This window comes from Elephas maximus, chromosome 3, assembly GCF_024166365.1.
Source record: "Elephas maximus indicus isolate mEleMax1 chromosome 3, mEleMax1 primary haplotype, whole genome shotgun sequence".
NCBI lineage: Eukaryota > Metazoa > Chordata > Mammalia > Proboscidea > Elephantidae > Elephas > Elephas maximus.
In genome coordinates this window covers 911,653-935,287 of record NC_064821.1, presented here as the reverse complement: position 1 = coordinate 935,287, position 23,635 = coordinate 911,653, and the positions used below count along the sequence as shown (strand labels likewise).

General features: G+C 60.7%; 1 protein-coding gene across 4 annotated transcripts; it reads right to left on the bottom strand.

Annotated features, from left to right (window-relative positions):
• Nucleotides 1-390: 390 nt before the first annotated feature.
• On the bottom strand, nt 391-23,424 carry STK11 (serine/threonine kinase 11). 4 transcript variants are annotated; one of them, XR_007516384.1, is made up of 11 exons: nt 22,435-23,423; nt 14,385-14,468; nt 13,524-13,613; nt 12,854-12,986; nt 12,520-12,656; nt 12,241-12,368; nt 7,001-7,058; nt 5,853-6,049; nt 2,461-2,673; nt 1,004-1,521; nt 391-594 (listed from the first exon to the last, which is right to left on the bottom strand). XR_007516384.1 is itself a non-coding variant. In XM_049876123.1 (10 exons), exons 1-10 carry the CDS (start codon nt 22,722-22,724, stop codon nt 1,307-1,309), a joined length of 1,545 nt encoding a protein of 514 aa, XP_049732080.1. In that variant the 5' UTR covers nt 22,725-23,423; the 3' UTR covers nt 391-1,306. The 4 variants fall into 4 exon arrangements, 3 of the variants coding, with proteins under 3 accessions (XP_049732080.1, XP_049732081.1, XP_049732082.1); XM_049876123.1 differs by having other exon boundaries at nt 391-1,521; XM_049876124.1 differs by lacking the exon at nt 391-594 and having other exon boundaries at nt 1,434-1,521; nt 2,461-2,678; nt 22,435-23,420.
• Nucleotides 23,425-23,635: the final 211 nt, after the last annotated feature.

The window sequence follows — 23,635 nt, the reverse complement described above, 5'->3', positions numbered from 1 at the left end:
GCGCGGGGTCACTGCCCCCGTGCGCACGGACTGCCTGGGCCGCCAAGGAGCAGGCGCGAGCGCACCGTCCTGGAGTCTGCGGGAGGTTGGCCCGAGACCGTGCAGCCAGCTCCTTGAAGCCGTTTACCTCACCGCGGCGTGTGCTCGAGGCCACCTGCGCCCCCTCCGAGCAATAACCGTGCCCGCCGCCGCCGCCGCCGCTGCTGCTCCTGCCCGCACCCTGTGCCCACCCCCAGCGGCTCCTCCCGCCTTCATCTCCCACCTCCCGCATCTGTTTCCCGCACGCTCCCTGCATGTGAAAGGGCTGCCTGCTCCTGCAGCTGCGTTGTCCAAAGGAACCGAAAGGGCACCGCTCAGAGGGACGTTAAAAAAGAACCGAAAGCCCAAGGGTTCAAGTTTTCCCAAGCTTTATTTATTGCCAAAAGATGGGGCAGCCCTCACCACCGCAGTCACTCTGCGAAGCTTCCTGCCCAGTGTGTGCACCATCAGTTACGGTGTTTCCCATTGTGTTTTTGTTTTCTGGTTGGTTATAAATATTTACTGCATACTCCGGTCTGCTCCAAGTTTTCTCTGGGGTTCCAGGAGCACAGTAGCCTTTGAGAGTGAAGAGAGGGTCAGCAGGTTTGTCACTGGCCACCATTGGCTGTGGAGCTGTAGGGCCCTAGGACTGGGAGCAGATGGCACCCAGGCAGGTCCCAGATGAAGGGCAGACCTGTCATGTTGTCTGCAGCCCACCAAGACAGGAGCAGCAGAGGCACAAAGGGGACCCCAGGCCTGGAATCGGGGTTCCAGGGACCTAGCTCTGCCTTTCTCCCACCATCTACCAACGGCAAGACCTGAAAGTCCTGCCATAGGGGAAAAGACAGCAGGGCCCGACCTGAAACCCTCTACCTGACAGCCTCAACAGCTACGAAGCGGCACCAAGCATCCCCCACAGCCACAGCTCAAATCCACCTGTTTTATTTTTTTTCTTAAAAAAAAGGGAAAAAACAAAAGAACCAACCAAACAAAAACCGAAGGTAGCCACTTGGCTCCCTCGGGGCTGGGCATGCATCGCTGGGATGGGAGGTCTGCGTCTTCAAACCGGCGTCCTTTGTGGCTGTGATCTGTTTGGACACATCACTAGCTGTGGGAGGCTCTAACACGTAGCAGAGTAAAAACAAAAGGGGCGGGGCGGAGACACCAGTAGTCTAAACATAAAGTGCATTGCGATGGCTTCGCACACGGCCAGGGCCTTGGGGGGCAGGGCCTGCCCTCTGACCCTGGCCCTGACCCTCCCCCCCTCGCCTGGGGAGAACTGCAAAAGTCAACAGGAAGTCATGTCCGTTGGCGAGAGGTGCTGTGCGCAGGTGGTCCAGGGGAGGGCTGGGCCCTGACTCCCGGACGCTCCTGACTTCTGGAGGAGCAGCCAGCATGGAGGGTGTGGCGATGTCCTTCCCAGGTGGGCGGCAGGCCAGGAGTCGGTGGGAAGACTGAGGAAGGCCTGGGACATGGCACCAGGCCAGGGACCCTGGAGACAGACTGTGGAGGGAAGGACAGAAGGTAGGTCACTTCTGGACTGGTGAGCAGTGGCCCTCGCCAGCTGGCCCCTCTGCATTCCTGGAGACAGGTGCCACTGGCAGCATGCAGAGCCTGGGGCCCGGCCACTGTGCAGTGGGCGGGCATCAGGAGGGACACACAGAGGCTGTGACTCATTGCCCAGCATGAATGAAGCTCAGCCTTCCCAGACGGGGACAGTGGGGGATGGGCTACCAGGCACAGGCCCTCTCTCGAAGCCATTTTCAGCCTGGCCTGGCTGGTTCTGACGTTGGCAGATAAGCACTGTGGGTGCCTGTTTGTGCACGTGTGCATGCCCAGCAGAGAGCCAGTACATGATGCAGTCAGGGGCCCGGTTCCCCTCCGCCAGCCCACGTCCTGAACAGGTGACAGGACTGAACACCTCAGGGCCTGACCCCCTGGGCCGGGGCGGACAGGGGCAGGAGGAAGGGGAATAGAGAGGGGGCTGCAAAGCATCCAAATGACACTGCCTTGAGCAGACCCTGGCAGGCAGCACAAGACTGGCAGCACATAGAGCCTCCACCCACGCCTAGGCTGCCAGGCGGATCCCAAGGAACCCTCTTCTGGGAGCAGTGTGGGGTGTGAGAGTGGAGGAGCCCTCCACTATACCCCTGGGGGACGCTTGGAGGACAGTACTGGAACAGCCGAGCCAGGAGCAGAGAATCCAGGTGGCCCCTCAACACCATGGCCTACTCGGGGCTCTGGCCAGGCTGAGTGGCCAGTGTCCTGCAGAAAGTGACCTCTTCACCCACCTGTCCCAGATCCTGCTGTGATGAGACACCGGTGGTACAGTCATGAGGAAGGAGACTGTGGGACAGGCTGATGCTGCAGGCCAAGCCCGTGCAGATGAGCGGCCCAGCACCTCGGTGACCACCCCCCTACCCCCCACAGCCCCCAGCCCACCTGCAGGTGGTGTCTTCACTGCTGCTTGCAGGCTGACAGCCGGCGGATCTTGCTGCTGGCAGAGCAGGCCCGGCGGGCAGGGTTGGAGGAGGCGCTGGAACGGCGCTCGGCCTTTGACTTGGGGCCCGGCTGGGCCACCTCGGTGCCATTCATGCACAAGGCCTTGGGCAAGCCCCGGCTCTGTCCATTCTGACTGGCCTCCTCCTCTAGGACCTGTCCTGGGAGGGAGACAGCGAGGGGGTTGAGCAGGGGCCAAACTGCCCCATGCCTCCACCACCCTGACAGTGTACCCAACCCCTTGAGTGCCACCTCCCCCACCACGCTGGGAAGGGCTCACCGTCTGGGGTCCCATGTGCAGCCCATGGCCTAGAGTCCCGCTGCCCAGCAAGAGTGGGTGCCTGGGCACAGGGCAGCAGAGAGCCACTGGGCGAACAGAAACCACAGCCAGTGCTGTGGGTGTCTGTGCTGAGTGCTGCCAGATCCCAGGGGCAGGGACACAAAGAAGGCGTGCAGGGAACCAGAGCAGCCTCCTCTGTCTGGTGCCTGGGGCGGGTCAGCTCAATTAGTGACAACAATCACCAGCACCAAAAACAGGCCAAGGTGCCCGTTGAAGCCACCTGTGCTGGAGACCCCACCCCGCCGCCACCAGTGCTGGGCTCACGAGCCCACCCTGGCACATGGGGGAGCCGTCCAAAATAGAGCTGCTTCTTTGAGGGGTGGGGGGCGGGCATCAAGGAGCCTGACTCAGCGGCTTCCGGAGCTCACAAGCACCCACTTGCACACAGGAAGTAGCCGGTTTTGAAAGGACGCCTCAGTAATGAGGTGCCAACCTTTATTTTTAGGCCTGGATTGTCGTCCCTCACAGCTCCGCAAGGCGCACGTGTGGAAACTGAGCGGGGTGCAGGCATGAAGCAGTGCGCGGGGCAAGGCGCTGTGTGGCAGGGCAGGAGCTTGCTGCACGCAGGACCCGGCCGGCCCCCCAGGCCCCCTGGATGCCAGGCCATGTTCCAGCACCGCCCACCTGCCTGACTCACCATGCTGTTCAGTGACCCTGCAGAGCTGCTCGGCTGAGGGGCAGCAGGGGCCGGCCCAGTACACCCTGAGCCCCGGTGGGGGCATGCATTGGTTGGGAGGCCGGAGGCAGGGGCCCCTCACCCACCCCCATGGGTAAACTGGCTGGAGGAAGCAGGTCTGGGCCCAGGGTACAGCTCTCAGTCTGAAGTGGCCAAAACTGGTCCAGGGACCCGAGTGCTCAGCTCAAGTCGGGAGTTTGCTTGGGCTCCTGGGAGACACGTCCCCTACCTGTCTCTGGTACCTGGGGCTCAGGCGTGGGAAGGGCATCCACTGGAAGCCCCAGGACACCTGCTCATCAGGCAAGGACGGTTGTCCCCTGTACCCTGGCCCTGTCATTCTCTGAGCACGACCACCGCAGACCTAAGCCATACCAAGAACAGCAGGTCAGACAGGCAGCTGGGCCCCCCTGCCACTCAGCTCCGCCTCCTCTGTGGGGGGCAGCTCAAGGCCTGTCCCACCATCTGTGGGTTCCCCAACTCTGGCCACGGGAGCACAGGTCATACCCAGTGCTGGCCCCTGACGTGGGGTCTGGTTTGTGGTTGACTGAGGGGCAGCAAAGCTGTGCTGACTGGGGTCTCAGGAACAGGGTGGGGTCAGTGTCCCTCCCTGGGCGGGCTCACGAGCCTGGCCCTGCACTGCAGACCACCCAGCCTGTCCCGATGCGAATGCACAGGCCATGTCTAGCCCCCCAATTACAAAAACCCCTGGGGCTCGGCCAGGTAGATCATCCCTGACCTGGACCCAGGTGTGGCCAGGGCTCCCACTGTGGCATCAGACAGCACAGTCTGGGGTACAGGGGGACATGCAACAGGACCACCTGTGTATGAGGCCAACCAGGCACGGGCCACACGCACTCCTCCAAAGACCAGCAGCATGTCCGAGAAAAGGATGCCAGCCACTGTGAGCACTGGGGCTACTAGGGGCAGTGAGAACCACCCCACGGAGAGGTACAGAAGCTCCCGGACCTATGCCTTGAAGACACCTTTCAGCCTTCAGAGTCCTCAGGTGGTGCAAATAGCGAACCTACTTGGCTGCCGATCAAAACGTTACAGATATACCCAGAGGCGCCTCAGAAGAAAGGCCTGGCAATCTGAAAACCCAGCCATTAAAAACCCAACGGCGCACACTTCTACTCTGACACGTGGGGGCGCCACGAGTTGGGGTCAACTCAATGGCAACTGGCTTGTTTTTTTCCTCCCCTCGGGTTTCAGGGACCAGGTCCTGGAACCCCCCTGCCCCGCCAGGCTGCATCTCCTTCCTCAGGGCCAGTGGCCGAGTGTGCACCCTTGTCCCCACAGGTCTTGGGGCTTCCCAGTGTCCACAGCCTTCCATCAGGTGCAGCAAGGCCTCTGGCCTTCTCCTGCCGTGGGCACCTGCAACCTTGGCTGTTCTCATACACCAGGTCTTCCTTTTAAACAACCACCCCACCACTCCCCCACAAGCAACAACCTGCCTGGGAAAATGAGAGGGGCGGGGATTGGTGTGGGAGGGCCAGGCTTTGCAGACACCAGACAGCGGGTCTACAGGGGCCAGGTGGGACGTGAGCATCACCCCAGACACACGGCGGCAGCAGCGGGGTAAACCTTTTATGACACTGAACCTGAGAACCAGCCCCGCCACAGAACAAAACCAACACTCCTGGGTGGGGTGTCCCGACCCTAGGGGATGCTGCCTCCGGGCTGGGCCCAGGGCGGGCATTTCCTTCTGCTTTAACTGGAGAAGCTAGCAGGCCGTGGTGGTAGGGGCTGCAGGGTAGGCTGCAAGCCACTATGCTAAGGCCTCAAGCACGTCCTCGGGCACTATGGCTGCCTGAGCGTCCTCTCCACAAAAGCTGGAGCCCTCGCTGCGCTGCGAGCCTGTCTCCTCTCTAAGCCCTGCCTCAGCCTCCACCTCGTCACCTGGGGAAGAAGGCAGGAGGGCGTCAGTGCGGCCAAGGCAGGGGCCCTCTGGGACCCCAAGACTCCCGCTGGCCCTCACCCTCTGGGTATACCTCGCCCATCACTCTGCCCCAGGGTCTCTCCCACCTGACCTGCTGGGACCCCCACCCCTGCAGCTAAGGCTCCGCATATCAAGACCCACTGGGCTGCCTGAGGAGGCCCCCGAGGGCAGCAAGACTTTCAGCACCACCAAGCCTTGGGTCCCCATGGAGGCCACCGGCCGAGGCAGTGGGGCTGCTATCAGGAGCGGCCTCAGACAGGCCGTGAGGGGACATCCTGGGTAGACATGTCTGGAGGGATGTGGTCGGGGATACCCTTAAAGGGGAGAGTATTGCAGGTGGGACAGCCATGGTGGTGGGGGTGCCATCAGCCGGGCCTCACCGGGCACCGTGAAGTCCTGAGTGTAGATGATGTCGTCCTCGATGTCAAAGAGGCCCTCATCATCGGCGTCGCCGGCGCAGCCGTGCAGGTCCTCGAGGTAGGGCACCACGGTCATGCTGCGCCACCGATCCTTGGTGTCCGGGCTGGGGGGGATAGGCACCACCGCCTCGGCTGGTGGGTGCTTCTTGCGGAACCAGCTGCAGGGCCGGGAGCGGGGGTGCCGTCAGGATGGCGAGGAGGATGGGGGAGAACTGCCTGGGCCACTGCCATAGGACAGTTGCAGGGACAGCCTCAGGCCAGGCGCACCGGCTCCTCCCCACGCAGGGGGCCCCAGCGTCACCCCCGCTGACCCACCACAGACCCTGGTGCAGGCTGCAGACCATGGAACTCAGGGGCAGCCCTGGGAGACGGACACTGAGAAAAGCCAGCCCTGCAAGTGGGAGCGAGGACCACGCAAACCCCGGACTGCCCGAGAGACACCAGGCCTTCCTGGGGTGAAGCCAGCTCAGGGGGCAGAAGCCACCAGGACCACCACGTCCCCGACCTGATCTTCGGGGCTGAGCTGGCACCAGCACCGAAACCATCACTTCCTGATGGCCTGCCACCTTGGGCCTCTTAAGTGACTTTACTGGGAACACCCCCCCCGCCAGCCTGCCTGTCCACTCACCTTCATCGGCCCACTCACCTATGTCTCCCTGCTCACCTGCGCCCCCCTCAGTTCACCTACCACCCCCACACCCGCCTACATCCCCTGCCGCTTACCTGCCCCCCCCCAGCTCACCTATACCCCCCTAGTTCACCTACATCTCCTGCCGCTTGCCTGCACTCCCCCTCAGCTCACTTATGGTCCCCCAGCTCACCTGCCCCCCCAGCTCACCTGTATCCCCCACCACTCACCTGTGCCCCCCTCAGCTCACCTAGAGACCCCCCAGCTCACCTGCGTGCACCCTCCACTCACCTGCCCCCTGCTCACCTGAGCCCCCTCTGCTTACCTACAGCCCCTGCAGCTCACCTGCACCCCCTCAGCTCACCTACAGCCCCCCAGCTCACCTGCATCTCCCCTCAACTGCATCCTCCCCCACTCACTTGCTCCCCTGCATCCCCCCACTCACCTCCCCCCTCACTCACCTGCATCCCCCCCAGCTCACCTGTGCTGCCGGATCTGCTGGATGGAGAGCCTCCGGGCCGGCTCATACTCAAGCATCCCTGAGGAGAGGTGCCACTGGTCAGGCAGAGCACTCGGACCCCGAGCCCCCACTGCTGACTGCTGCTTCCCGTCCATCCATCATCCATCTGCCCAGCCCTCTTCCTGGGCCACGGAGAGGCCAAGACACTGGGCTCTGGCTGCAGGGAAGGACGGGGACCTGCCCTCCCATGAGTGTCCACTTCCTGCCAGGTGGGGCAGGTCACCCAGACCCGCCATCAAGCCGACCTTGGGGGAAAGGCCACACGTCAGCCGAATGTGACTGCACTGCCCGAGGCCCGAGGGGGATGAAGGGCAAAGCGAGGTGGATGGGGGAACCTGAATGGACACGGCCGCTAAAGACACAACCGTACCTCCTGTGGGCTGTTTTCACAGCAGTGAAAGCAAACAACACATAAGAGAAAGTAAGAGGTAAACGCTCTATGTTTTACACGTGGGGCACCTGACACACAGCTTCCAAGTATAAAGAGAAAACAGGCTGGACCAGGAGGACCAGACACATCGTCGGCACAGCCAAACTCTCTCTGTAACTTACAAGAACAGAGAATATTCCAACACCACAATCAACAGACTTGACTGACAAGCACGCAGGGAGCATTACGCTGAACGAAGGACAACTTCCCCAAGTTCACGTGTAATGTTCACAAACAAGGACGACATTTTAGGCCATAAAGTAAGCCGGCACAATTCACAAGACTGGAATCATTCAAATTGTCTCACCGAAGGCAATAAAGCTTGAAATAAAACAAACAGTAAAAAATTTAAATTCCCATGTGTTTTGAATTTAAGTGTGTCTAAAGAATTCATGGGTGTTAGACAATAAAAACATAAATTAGAAAATCTGGTAAACAGAGTCGTGATGAACAACTATCTACACACCAGTATTTGTGGTGTAATGGCAGTGCACGATGGAGAAAACAATTAGTAGCCCTAAAGGCATACACTAGAAAAGAAATGTCATGGATTGAATCGTGTCCCCAAAAGTATCTGTCAACTTGGCTGGGTCATGATTCCCTTGTACGACTGTATGACTACCTACCATTTTATCTTCTGATGTGATATCCCCACGTGTTGTAAATCCTATCCCTATGATGTAACAAGATGGATTAGTGGCAGTGACGTTGATGGGGTCTACTAGATTAGATTGCGTCTTAAGCCAATCTTTTTTGAGATATAAAAGAGAGAAGTGAGCAGAGAGACATGGGAACCTCCTACCACCAAGAAAGCAGTGCCGGGAGCAGCGCGCGTCCTTCGGACCCGAGGTTCCTGCGCTGAGATGCTCCCAGACCCAGGAAGACTGATGCGTCACAAGGACTCTCCCCCAGGGCTCACAGAGACAGAAAGTCTTCCCCTGGTGCTGATGCCCTGAGTCTGGACTTGTAGCCAGCCTACAGGACGGTGAGAGAATAAATTTCTCTTTCTTAAAGCCATTCGTGGTATTTATGTTATAGCAGCAGTAGATAACTTAGACAAGAAGATTGAAAATTAACCGTCTTTATAACTGGGAGTCCCTGAGGGGTACAGGCGGTTAACGTGTTCAGCTGCTGACCAAAAGGCTGGAGTTTCGAGTCCACCCAGAGGCACCTCGACAGAAAGGCCTGGCGACCTACTTCCAAATGGTCTGTCACTGAAAACCCTACAAAGCGCAGCTCTACTCTGACACGTGTGGGGTTGCCATGAGTCGGTGTCAACTGGACTGCAGTTGGTTTTTTACCTGAGTATCAACACTTCACCAAGATAGGACAGCCAAGAGCCACCAGTCATGCAAAACCGGAAACGGGAGCAAAAACACTGCAGAAACCACCACAGGAGACCCAGCGATCATAAAAAAAGTGTGCTTCAGGACAAGGCTGCAATGCCTCCAGGGGCACAGTCTGTTTGACTTTAGAAAATCAACGTAAGCCGCCACACCGACAGACAGAAAATATGTGGTCACCTGGTAGATGCAAAAAGGCGCTTGGTAAGATTGTAAAAAGGTTCACAAAGAAAACCTGCCCCACTCAAAACAGGAGGGGCTTCCTCATCTGATAACTAGTGTCTCATACTTAAAAATGTAGTAGTGAGTTTTCCCTCTGAGGCTGGGACTGACAAGGCCACCCACTCTTCCCACAGTCAGTACCAGGTCCAAAGCCCCTCAACAGTCCAGCATGATGAACTGGGACACACGGGATGCATGAGCTGGGCGTAATGCAGAAGGCAGCTCCGTGGTGTAGTGAAGCACTTCATATGGCCCTTCTAGGCATGACTGTGTGACTCCAACAAAACGACTGTGTGGGACTATGCAAATAAGGTGTTTGTGGCCCAGCAAGGGGATTGGGCAGCCGGCTAATAATGCAAATAAGGTGTATGGAACCCTAATGAGGGGACTGGTCGGTTTGCCATCCTGCTAGGCTTAAAGTGAGCCAATCTTAAACTATGCCGGATGGTCACGAAAGGAGAGACTGGAAGGAGGGAACGGGCTGACTCACTAAAAAAAAAAAAGGGGGGAATAAGTGGGAGTATATAGTAAGGCGTATATAAGTTCATATGTAAGACTGACTTGACTTGTAAACTTTCACTTAAAGCACAATAAAAATTATTAAAAAAAAAAACGCCAGGAAGGAAACTTCACTACCATCAAGAAGAAGAGCTAGGAGTGGAGCAGGTCTTTTGAACCCAGGGTCCCTATGCTGAGAACCTCCTAGACTCAAAGGACAGAGAGAACTAAAACAGCAGAGACAGTGTGAAGTGTCAAGACGTGGTGGCAGCAGAGCCAAGGGACCAGCACAAGACAGCATGGTAGGCTTCCAACTACGGTCTGTGTGCTGACCCACAGACTGAGAGCTGAGCGCCTTTGGGCAAGAGGCTTCCTGGCGGAGTGGGGTGCCTCAGGCACTTGTCTGTGGAGCTAAAGAGCTTTGTAACACTTGCCCGAGTTGGGCAAAGGCCAAGGGGCCGAGGGCCCAAGGACGGAGAGAGGCCTACCTAAAGAAAGGGCAGAGAAGCAGCGGTTCTGGTTGAAACACTGTATCTTGAATTGTTCCTGTTACTTCCAAGTCATTCCTGACCCTGAACTGTAACCTGTTACTTCCCTGATAAGCCCCATAATCCTGAGGGTGGTCTGTGTGTTCTCTGTGGCTCTTGCAACAAATTATCAAACCCAGCAGAGAAGTAGAGAGTGCTGCAGGAGGGACGGCTGGTGTCAGAACTGATCAAAAGGTTGGAGAGAGGAGGCACGTGTGACCTCTGCCTCAGAGGACTCGGCCTCGGGCTGATGTGGATGGTGCCTCTCTCCCGCTCCTGACGTTAACTGACGAGGTCTGACACCACACCATTTTGGAATCAGCTTCGGGCTGATATCGATGGTGGTTCTCTCTCCTCCTGATGACAAGCCATTTTTACAGGCCCTCTCAGACCTGTGGCCATTCTGCAAGCCGGGCACAGAGTCAACCTGAGGGTGCCAGAGGATGGTGCAGCCACCACGGTTATGGCCCAAAGTGCCCATGGCATTGGGTTTTCCACAGCCCATGGTGCCTCCCCAACACTTCTGTGGAGAGGGCAGCAGGCCCTGCACCCTCCACCACCCTCATTCTTACGGACTGCGTGGATTGGGTAGGATGGGGCATCTAGCCAGGAGGGGCCACACCGGTGGGGAGGAGGTGCCTGAGCTTGGGAGGATGGAGACCCAGGGACAGGGCAGCCCCTAGCTGGTGAGGATTGCTGTGCTGTGGCTCAGAGCCTGTGGGCCTGGGAGGCTGTGGCACGAACCCAGAAGTCAGAACTATGCCTAGACCAGCCAGGTTCTCCCACAAGTGGGGTGGGTATAGCCTGGCCAGGACCATGCCAGCCTAGGGGACCTGAGGGACCCTCACCCACCCCCCGTCCACATCTGCTTCATATTAATGAGTGCAAAAAGTGAGACTGTTTTCAACACAGCCACTGGAACACCTCTGAGGACAGATGTCCACCTTCCAGCGGTCAGTCACAAAGTCTTAACAAGATCAAGAGCTCCCAGTGGGAACGTGGCATCTGAATTGAGACGCACACGTGAACGGCACACTTGCTCTGGCAATGCAGGCGACCACAGCCAAGAGGAGAAAGCAGGCGAGTCACCTGCTGATAGATTCACCTTGAATGCACTGGGCAAAGGTGCTTTTCACTTTGTCTGTGGGGGTGGCGGGGGTCTGGCCAAGAGCTGCAGATAATACAGTGGACCTGGGTGGCCAGCAAAGCCAGAACACAGCAGGCACAGCTGGTTCAGTGGCCCCCAGCACCATGAACCGGGAGGGCACGGCCCCAGGAGCCCGTTGGTCCTGGGGCTGGTGGTTGCCCCATCCCCTGAGACACCAATGCCAGGGAGCTGGAGGCCCCATCAAAGGACGCTGGCCACACTTAGTGGATGGACAGTGTCCTACTTCATGGAGTCCCAGAGCCCCACTGGCATGTGGCCGATCAACTGCGAAAACCACGAAGACCCTGGGAAGGAAACCGCGACTGTACAGACAACAGCGCCACCTGCTGCGTTGCCTGGGAAACATGGCCGGAAGAGGAGGAGCTGTCTGCCCGGTGTCCAAGGACCCTGCAGCCACGGCCAGAGAGGGTGCGTGGCGTGATAACGAGATAGGGTGGCGGCACCAGTGTGCGCTCTGCAGGGTATACCTACCCCTAGTTTTGAACTGAGGGCCCCAAGGGAGGTGACAGAGCCCAAGGGACCCAACCGGGCCTTGGACGCATGAGCAAGAGGTGCCCCTGCCAGCCCCTTGACAGCGTCTACACAGACAGACAGGGAGACCCTGCCTAGGGATCCATCCTGGTACCGCCCAGGTCCACCCACCTGAGCCGGGGCTCCCAGCCCCTGCACACCACCCCAGAACTGGCCCCTCCTGCAGTGCGGCAGGAGACCCCACCAGCCAACTCAAGCCTTTCTGAGGTCCAGTCCCATCCTGTCCCTGCCCCAGCCCCCCAGCTAGGCCGAGGGCAGTGAGGGGTAGGGGGCTGCACAGGGGCTTTGCATGCAGAGCCAGCGCTTCTGGGGCCTCCGGCCCTGGAGGTGGAACAGACATAACAGGGCCTCCGGGCAGCTTTCCCGAGCCCCTGGAACCCCGTGGCCTCTCCAGCAGGTCCCTCAGTACGCACACGCCGCCCCCCACACCCTTCCTGGACTCCATGTAGACGCGCAGGTCTGGACACAAGGGGCCGCCCTACCTCTCAGCAGGTCTGACAGTGGCGGGCCGCAGTCCCCCGGGATCGTGTAGTCCCCCTTCCCGATGTTCTCAAACAGCTTGTAGATGTTGTCCCCTTCGAAAGGGTACAGGCCTGTCGTGATGTTGTAGCTGCGTGCCCAAAGGAACGGGGGTGGTTGGTAAGGACACGCATCTGCACAGGGTGCCCCCAACAGGCTGGGGGAGGGAAGGTCTGGCACCCAGCATAGAGCCTGGGGATCTGGGGGGGGCAGGGCTGTGGTCTAGCGCCCCAGGCACTTACAGGGTGACCCCCGCCGACCAGATGTCCACCTTGAAGCCAGAGAAGGTGTCCAGGCCGTTGGCGATCTCCGGTGGCTGGAAGGCTGGTGAGCCCTGGCTGGTCCGGCATGTATCATCCTCAGCAAACGGGTGCAGGGCCTGCAGGGACCAGCAGCGTCAGTGAGCACCCTGGGCAGCCCACCCCCACACCACGCAAGCCCCTAAATGCACCCCCTTCATGTAGACCCCAGCCCCTCCCTGTGCAGGCCCCCAAGTCCTCTTCTCCCAGACCCCGCCCCTGCCGTCCCACCTCAGCCACTCCCCTGTGACCCCATCTCGTGGACCCAAGGCCCCACCTCCGCCACTCCCAGGTCAGAGATCTTGAGCGTCCCGCCAGTGGTGAGCAGCAGGTTCCCTGGTTTGATGTCCTTGTGTACGATGCCCTGGCTGTGCAGGTACTCCAGCCCATCGATCAGCTGGCAGAAGTACCTGTGGAGAGGCGCATGCTGGCCAGGGCTCCTGGGAGCCCAGAGACTCCAGCGCGGCACAGGGCGGGCGGCCCCACGCAGCGGGAGGCTCAGCTGGCTGGCGGGTGCTACAGGCTCTGGCAGGGCGTCCGGGGGCTTCCTAAGGACCTGGAGGTCACCTGACCTGAGCAGTTTCTCGGGGACAGGAGGGGCTCCACAGGGTGCAGAGGGGAGCTACTGAGGGGAGCTCTCGTGCCCCCGGTGTCCACAGTTGAGGAGCACACATGGCCCCTAAGAGTTCTCAATCCAAAAACATTCGAACCTTCCTTTCATCAACAACCAGCTGTCTGAACATAGAATTGGCTGGACCATCCCCTCAGGCCTGGGTGTACGGCCACCAGGGTGGAAGCCCCCGTGGGTCAGGAGCCGACACAGCGCAGGGTGGAAGCCCCCATGGGTCGGGGCCCGGCACGGCGCAGGGTGGAAGCCCCCGTGGGCCGGGGCCCGGCGGTGCAGGGTGCAGGCGAGGCTGGTGGCTGCAGACGGGCCACCGACTGACCCGTGGGCCTGGCACACAGGGAACCTCTTCTCGGGCACACTGTCCAGCATCTCCTGCATGCCGCACACACAGTACTCCATCACCATATACGTGTGCACGTCAAGGAAGCCACCGCGGGGATGCCCGCCCGTACCAGCCCCCTCCATCCCTGAGACAGCTTGTACCAGCTGGGCTGTGGGGCACGGCGTCACCGACGAGCTGGAGCTCAGGACAGAGCAGGGGATTCGGAGGGGACCCCCGAGGAACGGGGACCTGTGGGGTCTGAGGGGATCTGCCCAAACCCACGCCCCAAGCTCAGTGACCAGCCACCCTGGGCTGCTAAGTGACAACACAGGGGGGGCGGGGGCTCAGCTGCCACGGCCACCGGCCAGCTGTGGACCATTCCATCAATAAACTAGCTTCCGAGACAAGAGTCCAGGACACCTACTGGCCACTGTGCGTACAGTGGCCCCAATGGGGCTGGGCAGCAGCTCTAGGCAGCCCCACCCAGCAAGGATACAGCTCTAGCTTCTCCTGGTGCACAGCACAGGCCCCCTGACACACGCACATGCACACGCGAGGATACATCTGCTTCCCCTTGGTGCACAGCATGGGCCCGACACACACATGCAGATATAGCTCTTGCTTCTCCATGCGCAGCTCAGCGCCCCTGCGCACGCACGCACAAAGACACACACACAGGTGCACAGGTGAGACTACATCTCCTGCTTCTCTGTGCACAGCCCAGGTGCCATACACACACGCACACACACGTGCGCACATGTATCTCCTGCTTCTCCTCTGTGCACACATAAGGCTGTATCTCCTGCCTTGTGTGCCTAGCCGAGGCCTCCCCACCCACATGCGCACACGAGAGGATATATCTTCTGCTTCTCCTCGTTGCACAGCACATCCACCAGCTGGATGACGTTCCGGTGCCGCAGCCGTCGCAGAAGCTGGATCTCCCTGCAGGGACGGGACAGGCATCAGCATAGCTGTGGGCAGACCTGGTACAGTCAGCTTGCCAACCATGCCTTGCTCTGGCCGCGCTCTGGCCGGGGCAGGACGGCCCAAGCTCAAGCCCCTCCTATGCCTCCCAGTTTACTCAAGTGCTCTGCTCTGCTCTGCTCTGCTCGGAGATGCAACCGGCCGTTCACCCACCTGGTGCCTCCGTCCACACTGGCACGGCCCCCCACAGACCCAGGTTCCTGTCTCTTCACTGTCCAGGCTCTGAGAAGCCCACTCCTTCCAGGAAGCCCTCGTTACTGCCCCTCACCGCTGTGCATCACTCCCACGTCCCCAGAGCTGTTGACCTCCCGGAGCACTGGGTGCAAGTGGCCAGGGTGGCTGTGGGCAGGGCCTGCTCTGGGCCACCACCATCATGGGGTTGCAACAGTGGCACTGAAGAGCCAATCCCCTGGACGAGGGCAAACAGGGCTGGGTGTGGACGGGGGGTGGATGAGGGCAGACAGGGCTGGGCGTGGACAGGGGGTGGATGAGGGCAAACAGGGCTGGGTGTGGACGGGGGGTGGATGAGGGCAAACAGGGCTGGATGTGGACACGGGGCAAACGCGGGGTGGATACAGGCAGCCGCAGAGTGAGGGCCAAGGGTCGAGGGATGCAGGTACAGCTGCTTGGGCAGGAAGAAGAGGAAGAGGGAAAGGAACTGGAGACAGCTGGACAAAGGACATGGCCCCACCCAGGAAAGACCCCAGCCATTTGCCACCCGTGGCCCAGAGGCCTGTCCCCACAGCCCCGGCCCGTGCACGCCTGGCTAGGCAAGCGCCCTCCCTTCTTCTGTGTTAAACACGTGCCTGCAGCTCCGATTACCGGCAGGGGCCGGCCAGCTTTTCATGGCGCCGGCTGGGAGCCTGGCACTCACAGTTGGGCGGGTAGATGGCAGGAGGTGGCGCAGGGCGATGAGAGGACGGCCAGACACAGCCACGATTACTGTCCACCCAGGGCCACACGAGTGACACACCACACTACCCCGCGCCCACACTGGCCCAGCCCTAGGGGGCGCTGCCTCCATGTCAGACAAAGACGTCGGAGGAGCCTGCCGGGGTCTCCTTGGGGACGGAGGGGCCCGAGCTCACCCTGCACTGACCCCTCCCAGCAGAGCTCCCCGTGGACTCTCTCTGCTCCTCCCCCTACCCTGGCCTGGCCAGAGAGCTTCAGGCATGCCCTAGGGGCCAGGGACAGGTTTGTTTGTCCCAGCCCTAGCCACGTTCTCAGGAGTCCAGGCCCAGGGACAGAGCGGTCCTGTCAGATTCTTCAGCACCCACTGCCGCACACCAAGTCCTGGCCAGGCTGTGTGGCTCCTCCCGTGGGCGTCTGTCCAACCCTGCACCCTGTGGGCCAGCCGATGACCAGCCTGTGGGCCCTGAAGAGAAGGAGGGCGGTCCGGGGGCACGGCTTCCCCCTCAGCAGGCACAGCCCACCTCAAACACGTGCCCCCAGGGCCTGTGGTGGCAGCAGGAGCTGGCCATGGAGAACTGACCCCAACCCCAATTCGTGGCTTCCCAGGACTTCTGGCTCAGAGCCCAGCACTGGGACACGCCTCTCCAGCATATCGCTGCCACGACCTCACAACTCCAGACACCCCCAAACTGGCGTGCCCACCCCACCCCCGCCTGGTGATGTGCCTGGCTCTAGAAAGCCCTCTTGCGCCATTCTGCACCCCTCCACGAAGCTGCGTCAGGAAGGTCCACTAAAACCGCATCTGCTGATGGGGCCAAGTATGCTCTGCCCCCCGGGCTGTGGGACCAGGGCAGCCTGCAGTGCCAAAACAGCAGTCGTCTGCTCCAAACAGAGGGGCGCCTCAAGTGTGTTTCAGACCCTGCCAATCAAGAACAAGACAGCACAGCCTCAAACCCGTCAGCGGGGTGGGCGTGGGGCAGCCCAGCTATGCCCGGAGAGGATCCAGGTTGTCACCCCAATCAACAGGAGAGGTCTGGCCTGGATGACCTCAGGGTCCTAACAGGCCGTGGCTCCATCCCCACAGCTTCAGACACTAGGGCCCCTGCCACCTCCCAAGACCACGCTGCTCCCATCGCACCCCGCTTCCAAGGCGGAGCCATCACTGACTGTGTGTGCGTACTCTCCATGGGACCCACCCAGACGCTGCTGACGAGCCAGCCCTCCAGACGGCTCCAGGCTCCCACTCACCATCAGTAAGATGCTCTCTCTTAAACCCCAATGTCCGCGCTGCAGCCAGCCAACCCACGTGGGGTCTGTGCTCATGTCTGTGTAATCACACCCTGGGGCCCAGGCACTCTGTACACACCTCACACTGCGTGCACAGGGAGAGCTACGGTCGCTTGCTCGCACCTGCGCTGAGTGGCCCAGACAAGGCCGTGAGAGCTGCAGGTTAGAGTCATGTGTGCAGTGTGACCTGGATGAGGACCTGAGAGTTGCAGGTTAGAGCCGTGTGTGCAATGTGACCTGGGCGAGGGCGTGAGAGCTGCAGGTTAGAGAGTTGGGGGTGCAGTGTGACCTGGACAAGGCCGTGAGAGCTGCAGGTTAGAGAATCAGGGGTGCAGTGCGACCTGGATGAGGCCATGAGAGTTGCAGGTTAGAGTCGGGGGTGCAGTGTGACCTGGACGAGGGCGTGAGAGTTGCAGGTTAGAGACATGTGCGCAGTGTGACCTGGACGAGGGCGTGAGAGTTGCAGGTTAGAGTCGGGGGTGCGGTGTGACCTGGACGAGGGCGTGAGAGTTGCAGGTTAGAGTCGGGGGTGCGGTGTGACCTGGACGAGGGCGTGAGAGTTGCAGGTTAGAGTCGGGGGTGCGGTGTGACCTGGATGAGGCCATAAGAGTTGCAGGTAACAGAGTCGGGGGTGCAGTGTGACCTGGACGAGGCTGTGAGAGTTGCAGGTTAGAGAGTCACGTGTGCAGTGTGACCTGGGCGCAGGAGACACCCAGGAGGGTATACCACATGTGTCTCTGTGGCTCGCTCTGCACAACCATGGGGGCTTTGGCATCATCTATTTTCAGCTTCCTACAAGAAGTATCTCATCTCTCGCCAGGAAAAAAAAAGCAAGAAAGAACAATGTTTAAAGGAAAAGGAAAACACTGCCGGAAGTGCTCCTGAAAGAGAGGAAGCTGCCTTCTGGGCAGTGGACAGTTCCCATTCGACACGCCTACCCTCGGCTCTCCAGAACCTTCCGGACCCTGCCAGCCTGTGTGTGGCCCAGAGCAGAGCAGCCAACTGCCCGCTTGTTGACTGATCGGGGGAAGATCAGCAGTGTGAGCGTGGGCCACCAACATCACTCAGGCTAGAGGCACCGAGAAGAGGCACCAGCATTGGCCTGGCTTCTGGTCAGACTAGGATGCTGGCCGGGGAGGGGCTCAGGCCTCATGGCAGGTGTGGTTCCCCGACACAACAGGATGATTACTTGGTCATAAAGAGTAACGAAGCTCTGATACATGCTACAACGTGGATGAACCTCGAAAACATGCCAGAGGCTACTGGAGAGGAATGGGGTGACTGCTGATGAGCACTGGGCTTCTGTGCGGGGTGATGGCAAGTTCTGGAACTAGAGAGTGGTGATGGCATGTGTGCCTCACGTGGGTGAAGTGCATGGCATGTGTGCCTCATGTGGGTGGAATGTGTGGCGTGTGCCTCACGTGGGTGAAGTGTGTGGTGCGTGCCTCACATGGGTGAAGTCTGTAGCATATGTGTCTTATGTGGGTGAAATGTGTGGCGTGTATGTGGCTTACACGGGTGGAGTGTGTGGCATATATGTACCTCACGTGGGTGAAGTCTGCAGCGTGTGCCTCTTGTGGGTGGAGCAAGTGGCATGTGTGCTTCACGTGGGAGAAGTCTCGGCGTCTGTGTACCTCAGGTGGGTGAAGTCTGCGGCATGTACTTCATGCGGGTGGAGTGTATGGTGTGAGGTACATCTCAATCAAGCTGATAAAGAACAAGGAGGTCCAGTCTGGCCAGCTGGTGGACACAGGGTGGACGGCAGCTTTGACAGTGACTCTCCAACACACTCTAGAATGAGAACCCTGGCTCCCCAGAAGCGAGGGCCCCATGCTCAGCGTGTCATTTCTGAGGCCCGTCAAACGCCTGGCACAGTGTGAACCAAGCAGCTCCAGCCCAGCTTCCCGTTTACCTGACCAAGACCATGACCAGACACCTGACCTCCATCATTGCCACTTTCCACACCATGAAGAGCTAAGGCTCAGGGTCACGCGCACATGGGGGCCCAAGGCCACAATTCTCACCCAAGGCTCCTGGCTTGGGGGGGGGTCCAGAGCAGCCCTGGCCCAGCACCCTGGAGGCCGTCCACTCCCACACCTGAGCAAGAAGTGGCCTTAATCTCCCAGGCAGCGGCCAGTGGGGCAAGCTGCCCATAAACACCAGTTACCACAAGCAAAGCACTCCTCCCGCCTGCCGTCCATTTGTTTGCAAAGCAAACACATGGACACATGACACTAGGCCCCACTGGGCACGTGACACAGGGCTGGGGGGCACTGGGTGGGGTGAGCAGGGTGGGGTCTGAGGTCACTGAGGCTGCCTGCACCTCCCTTTGGAGGGTGACCTGCAACAGCTGACCCCCACCCTCAAAGAGAGTGTGAGTGGGCGCAGGGCCACGCCCATTTGTTTGAGGAGGATGCGTGCTTTCTACCCATCCCAGCGTGAGCAAGAGGGGGGCCCCAGTGGCACAGGGGGGCCACTGATTGGACAACCGCCCAATCCACCGAGCACTGGTGCACAGGAACCTACAGCCTGTGGAAGACACAGCTCGCATGGGTTACTTAGCAAAGGATCTTTAGAGAGAAGTTCAGGTTTCATTAAAAAGAAATTGGGTATGTTACAAAACAAAACAAAACTCTCACAATGCCCATTAGAAGTAACTTTCCTTTCTTTAAACCTCTTAGGACTCTCCCTTAGTATAATAAGAGCGTATTACTTCTTATTCGCGAGGGCAGGGGGCAAACTCCATGGAGACTCCGGCAGAGGAAGACACTGGAAAGGGAAGGATGTCTCCCAGGCTCTGGCCCAGAAGAGGGCCCCACGCCAGAGTGCCCCTGGCAAACATCCCCACGTCTTCACACTTGGAGAGAGAAGCTTTCACTCTGAGCTGCAGTAGGGACTCTGGGAGCCTGTGTGGAAGGTCCCGATGCTTCATGAAAAGAGACGATCAAGTCGCGTTTATCAAGCTTCTCGCCAACAAAGAGGCCTTTCTTCCCGCGGCAGGCTGGCAGCAAGGCTGCCAGGGAGCCCCAATCTTAGGATTGGAGCAGACACCCCGGTCTCCATACGACACCAGGACACTCTGGTCCATGGGCCGGTATCTCAACCATGTGCACCCCAGGCAGGGTGCTGCAGCCGCAGGGAGAAGAGAGGTGGCACAGTGAGGTCCAAGCTCACAGCCAGCTGCAGCTCCTCAGGCCAGACACTGCGGGCGGGACCAGAGGGCACGGGGCCAAGGGGATCCCCAAGGCAGCCCCACCACGTGTCTGGAGCCAAGTCCATTGGCTGGACACTGGGCGTGGCACATTGCGTATGGGAGAAGTTACTCCTGACTGTGAGGCCGGCCAGTCCTGGAGGTCAGGGACCTCTTCACTAATCGCTGCACTGCCCTGGGCCTCAGCTTCCCCTCAGGACGCACCCCTACCTGCTTGTCTGCACTGTGGCTCCCTTCAGGTCATGTGGTTCTGGGGACCTGGTGGCCACAGGTAGCCTGCACTACACGTGGTTCGGGTTCTCTAGACCCCGGCGTCCTGCTACCACGGCAGGTGGTGGCTACTCACATCTCCTGTGAGCATGGGGCACTTGTGAGGCCTCCTGTCCTGATGGTGGGCGACTTGAGTCCCGAGCCCTCAGCTGTGGCCCCGGGCATGCCCACCTCATGGGGGCCAGGTGCCGTGTGGTATGTGGATGCTCTGGGAGCCTGGCCCCTCTGTGGCTGTGGCATGACACCCTCAGCGTGGGGCAGGTCTCTGCCCCGAAGGCCCTGGTGGACAGCTGTTCCACAGAACCAGCAGAACTTGTGTGCTGGAGGGACGGGTTCCAGAAGGGCCCTGGCTGGCAGGCACCCACTGCATCAGGCATCCTCACATGCCTGCTGAGCCCGCCCATGAGCACCGGACAACGGACGCCCATGCCTACTCTACCCCAGGCGCCTGAGTGGGGGACCAAGACCAGCGAAGTGAGGGCAGGGTGACATCAAGTCCCTCTCGGGAGCAGCCAGGCAGACAGGGATGTCCAGGGAGGGCCCGAGAGCAGGGGCACGCATGGGACACAGACACCCAGGATGTGGATGGCACCGCTCCTGGAGATGGCCCAGGGCAAGCCCCCAACCGCCCTCTGCCCGCTCAGACATGAGCCAAAGGGGTCGCAGACTGGCACTGGGCCTCACCCCTCCTCCCAGGTGCGTGGTGGAATGAAAGGACAGGAATGGGAGCCAGTGCCTGCATCTGGATCCCTGCCTCATGGTTAGGATGTGGAGGCGGCTGTGCTCAGGCTGCGGGCACAGCAGGCGCCAGCCACCCAGTCCCTGTGCCACCCTCCGCCCCTGGCACGGCTGCCCCGCCTGGCCCCAAAGGGCTCCAAGCTGGTGGCCCTGAATAATCCAGCAACCTCACTTCACAGATGCAGAAGCAAACTGCAACCAGGAACCCACACCACGCCTCCCACCAGGGTTGCCACTCGATGGGTCAGGACCCTGAAAGGCGGCCACAAAACCTTCCCGGTTGGTCACAATGCAACCTGACTGCTCTGATTAGAGAGTCTCTGAGTGCTGCAAACAGTGAACGCACTCGGCTGCTAACTGCAACGTTGGAGGTCTGAGTTCACTCAGAGGCACCCTGGAAGAAAGGCCTGGTGATCTACCGCCAAACAGTCAGACAGTGAGAATTTACGGAGCTCAGTTACACCCCGAACACACGCGGTCGCCACGAGTACAGGTCAACGCGACAGCAACTGGGCTGGTTCTGATTCCGGAAGGGTTAACTCCAGAAGCTGCTTTCTCCAAGGAATCCCCAAACAAAGCTCCACCCCAAGGCAGGCCCAGCCCCACATGCAGGGCTCCATACAGCTTCCCATCCCTGAGCCAGTGAGAAAAGCCTGGGGAGGTTCGGGTGAGCAGGTGTGAGAGGTAAAGGAGGTGGAGGAAGTGGAGTCCTGTGGCGCCGCCCTAGGCCTCTGTGGGGCCCAGACCAGGCAGGGGGGCGCCGAGACCAGGTCGGGGGCCATCCAGCCCATGAAACCAACGCCTTTTGGGAGTGGAGACAGAGTGTCCACAGCAAGAGTGCCTGGGGAGGACGGGGCTGCTCCTTCTGCAGACCCCGTGCGGGCTGAGAGCAGAGCCCTACCTGGCCCTCTTGGACATAAACTGGGGCCTGTCAGGGCTGCCTGATCACAGCCCCGCCCCAGCAGCTGGCCAGGGCCGGGTCTGACCGATAAGCCACTGGTGCGAACAGCTCTTTTTGGCAGAGGCGGGACTTCTCTCCAACCGGGTAAACACACCACATTCTGCTGCCCCGCCAGTGGGTTCCCAGGCTCCTCTGACACCAGGGAGGAAGGTGTGCACCCCACAGGCGGGTGCTGATGTCCCAAGTGCTCTCACCAGGGCCCCAGAGCAAACCAAGACACACATCCCAGTGCCACAACAGGAGGCCAAGTGCCTGTGATGGGCCTGTCAGCTCGGGGGGTTTAAAGGGAGGAAGGGAGAGAGGAAGAACGGAAGGAGACTGAGAGAGGGAGAAAAAGAGAAAGTAAGAGAGAGTGAAAGAGAAAGAAGGAAGAAGAGAAACAAGGGAAGGAGGAAGTAAGGCAGGGAGAGAGGGAGACAAGAAGGAGGAGTAGGAAGTTAGGGACTGAAAGCAGGTGAAGCAGAGAGAGAGGGAGGCAGGTGGAAAAGAAGGGACGAAGGAAGGGAGGCAGGACGGAAGGGAGCCCGCCCGCTTCCCGCACTCACTTCTTCACGTTGGCCTCCCCGTTGGGGATGCGCCGCAGCTTCTTCTTCTTGAGGATCTTGACGGCGCGCCGGCACAGCGTCTCCGAGTCCAGCACCTCCTTCACCTTGCCGTAGGAGCCCTCCCCCAGCAGGTCCCCCATCAAGTACTTGCCGATCAGCTTGGCGCGCTTGCGGCGCGGCTGGTAGATGACCTCGGTGGAGTCGATGCGGTGGATGAAGGTGTCCATGCCCACCGACATCAGCTCGCCCTCCGTGAACACGCCCAGCTCCTGGGGGTCCACCACATCCATGCTGGACTCGCGCCAAGACCCGCCGTCCAGCCCTGTTTCCTCTCGCCCCCAAACGTCAACACAAACCCCCAACAAGAAAAAGCCTTCTTCGCAAAGAAGCGATTGTGGGAACCCAGGTCCGCGCGGGCCGGGCGGGTGGTTGGGGTGCGCCCCGGCCTGGCGGCCGCGAGCCACTCGTCCGCGGGTCCCTGGGAGGCCGGCTGGGCCGTCTGAAGTGCTAGGTCATCCTCTGGGGCTTCAGACCCTCGGACAAACACGCCGCCGGCGCGGGGAGCTCTGCTCCGGGCCTCCCATCACCAAGGTCCCATGCCGGCCGCCGGGGACCCCTGCGCCCGGCTCCTCGAAGACAAACTTCCCGGAGGCCGACGGGGCGCCTGGCAGCTTCTCTGCCGACTGGCGGCGTCCGGGGCTCCGTCCAGGCAGAAGTTGGCGGCCGCAGACCCCGAGCCCGCCCTCTCGGGGGGCACCCGCCGCCCGGACGCGGGCTCCGGGGGCTCCGGGGCGCCCTCCTGCCGCGGAAACCACGTGGCTCAGAGCCGGCCGCTCCCGGGGCGCCCTCGAGGGGGCCGGGCCAAGGCGAGAGCGGGGCGCGCCCAGGGGTCCCCCAAGCCGGCTGGGACCCCCGAAGTGGACGCCGGGGCGCGCAGGCGCCCCCTCCCCCCAAACGGCAGCCGAGCGCGCTTCCCGCCCCGAGCGCCTTCAGCGAGCGGCCCGCGGGGCAGCCGGGCGGCCGCGGGGCTCCAGGCGGCGGGGCGGCGCAGGCCGCAGGCCCCGGGCCGGGGGTTCCCGAGCTACCGGGGCCCGGGCGGCGCGTCCCCCCGCCGCGGCCGCCGCGCGTGTGGAGGAGGCGGGGCGGCGAGGGGCCCAGCCCATGCAAGGTCGCCGCGCAGTTGGCGGCCGCCCCGCCGCTC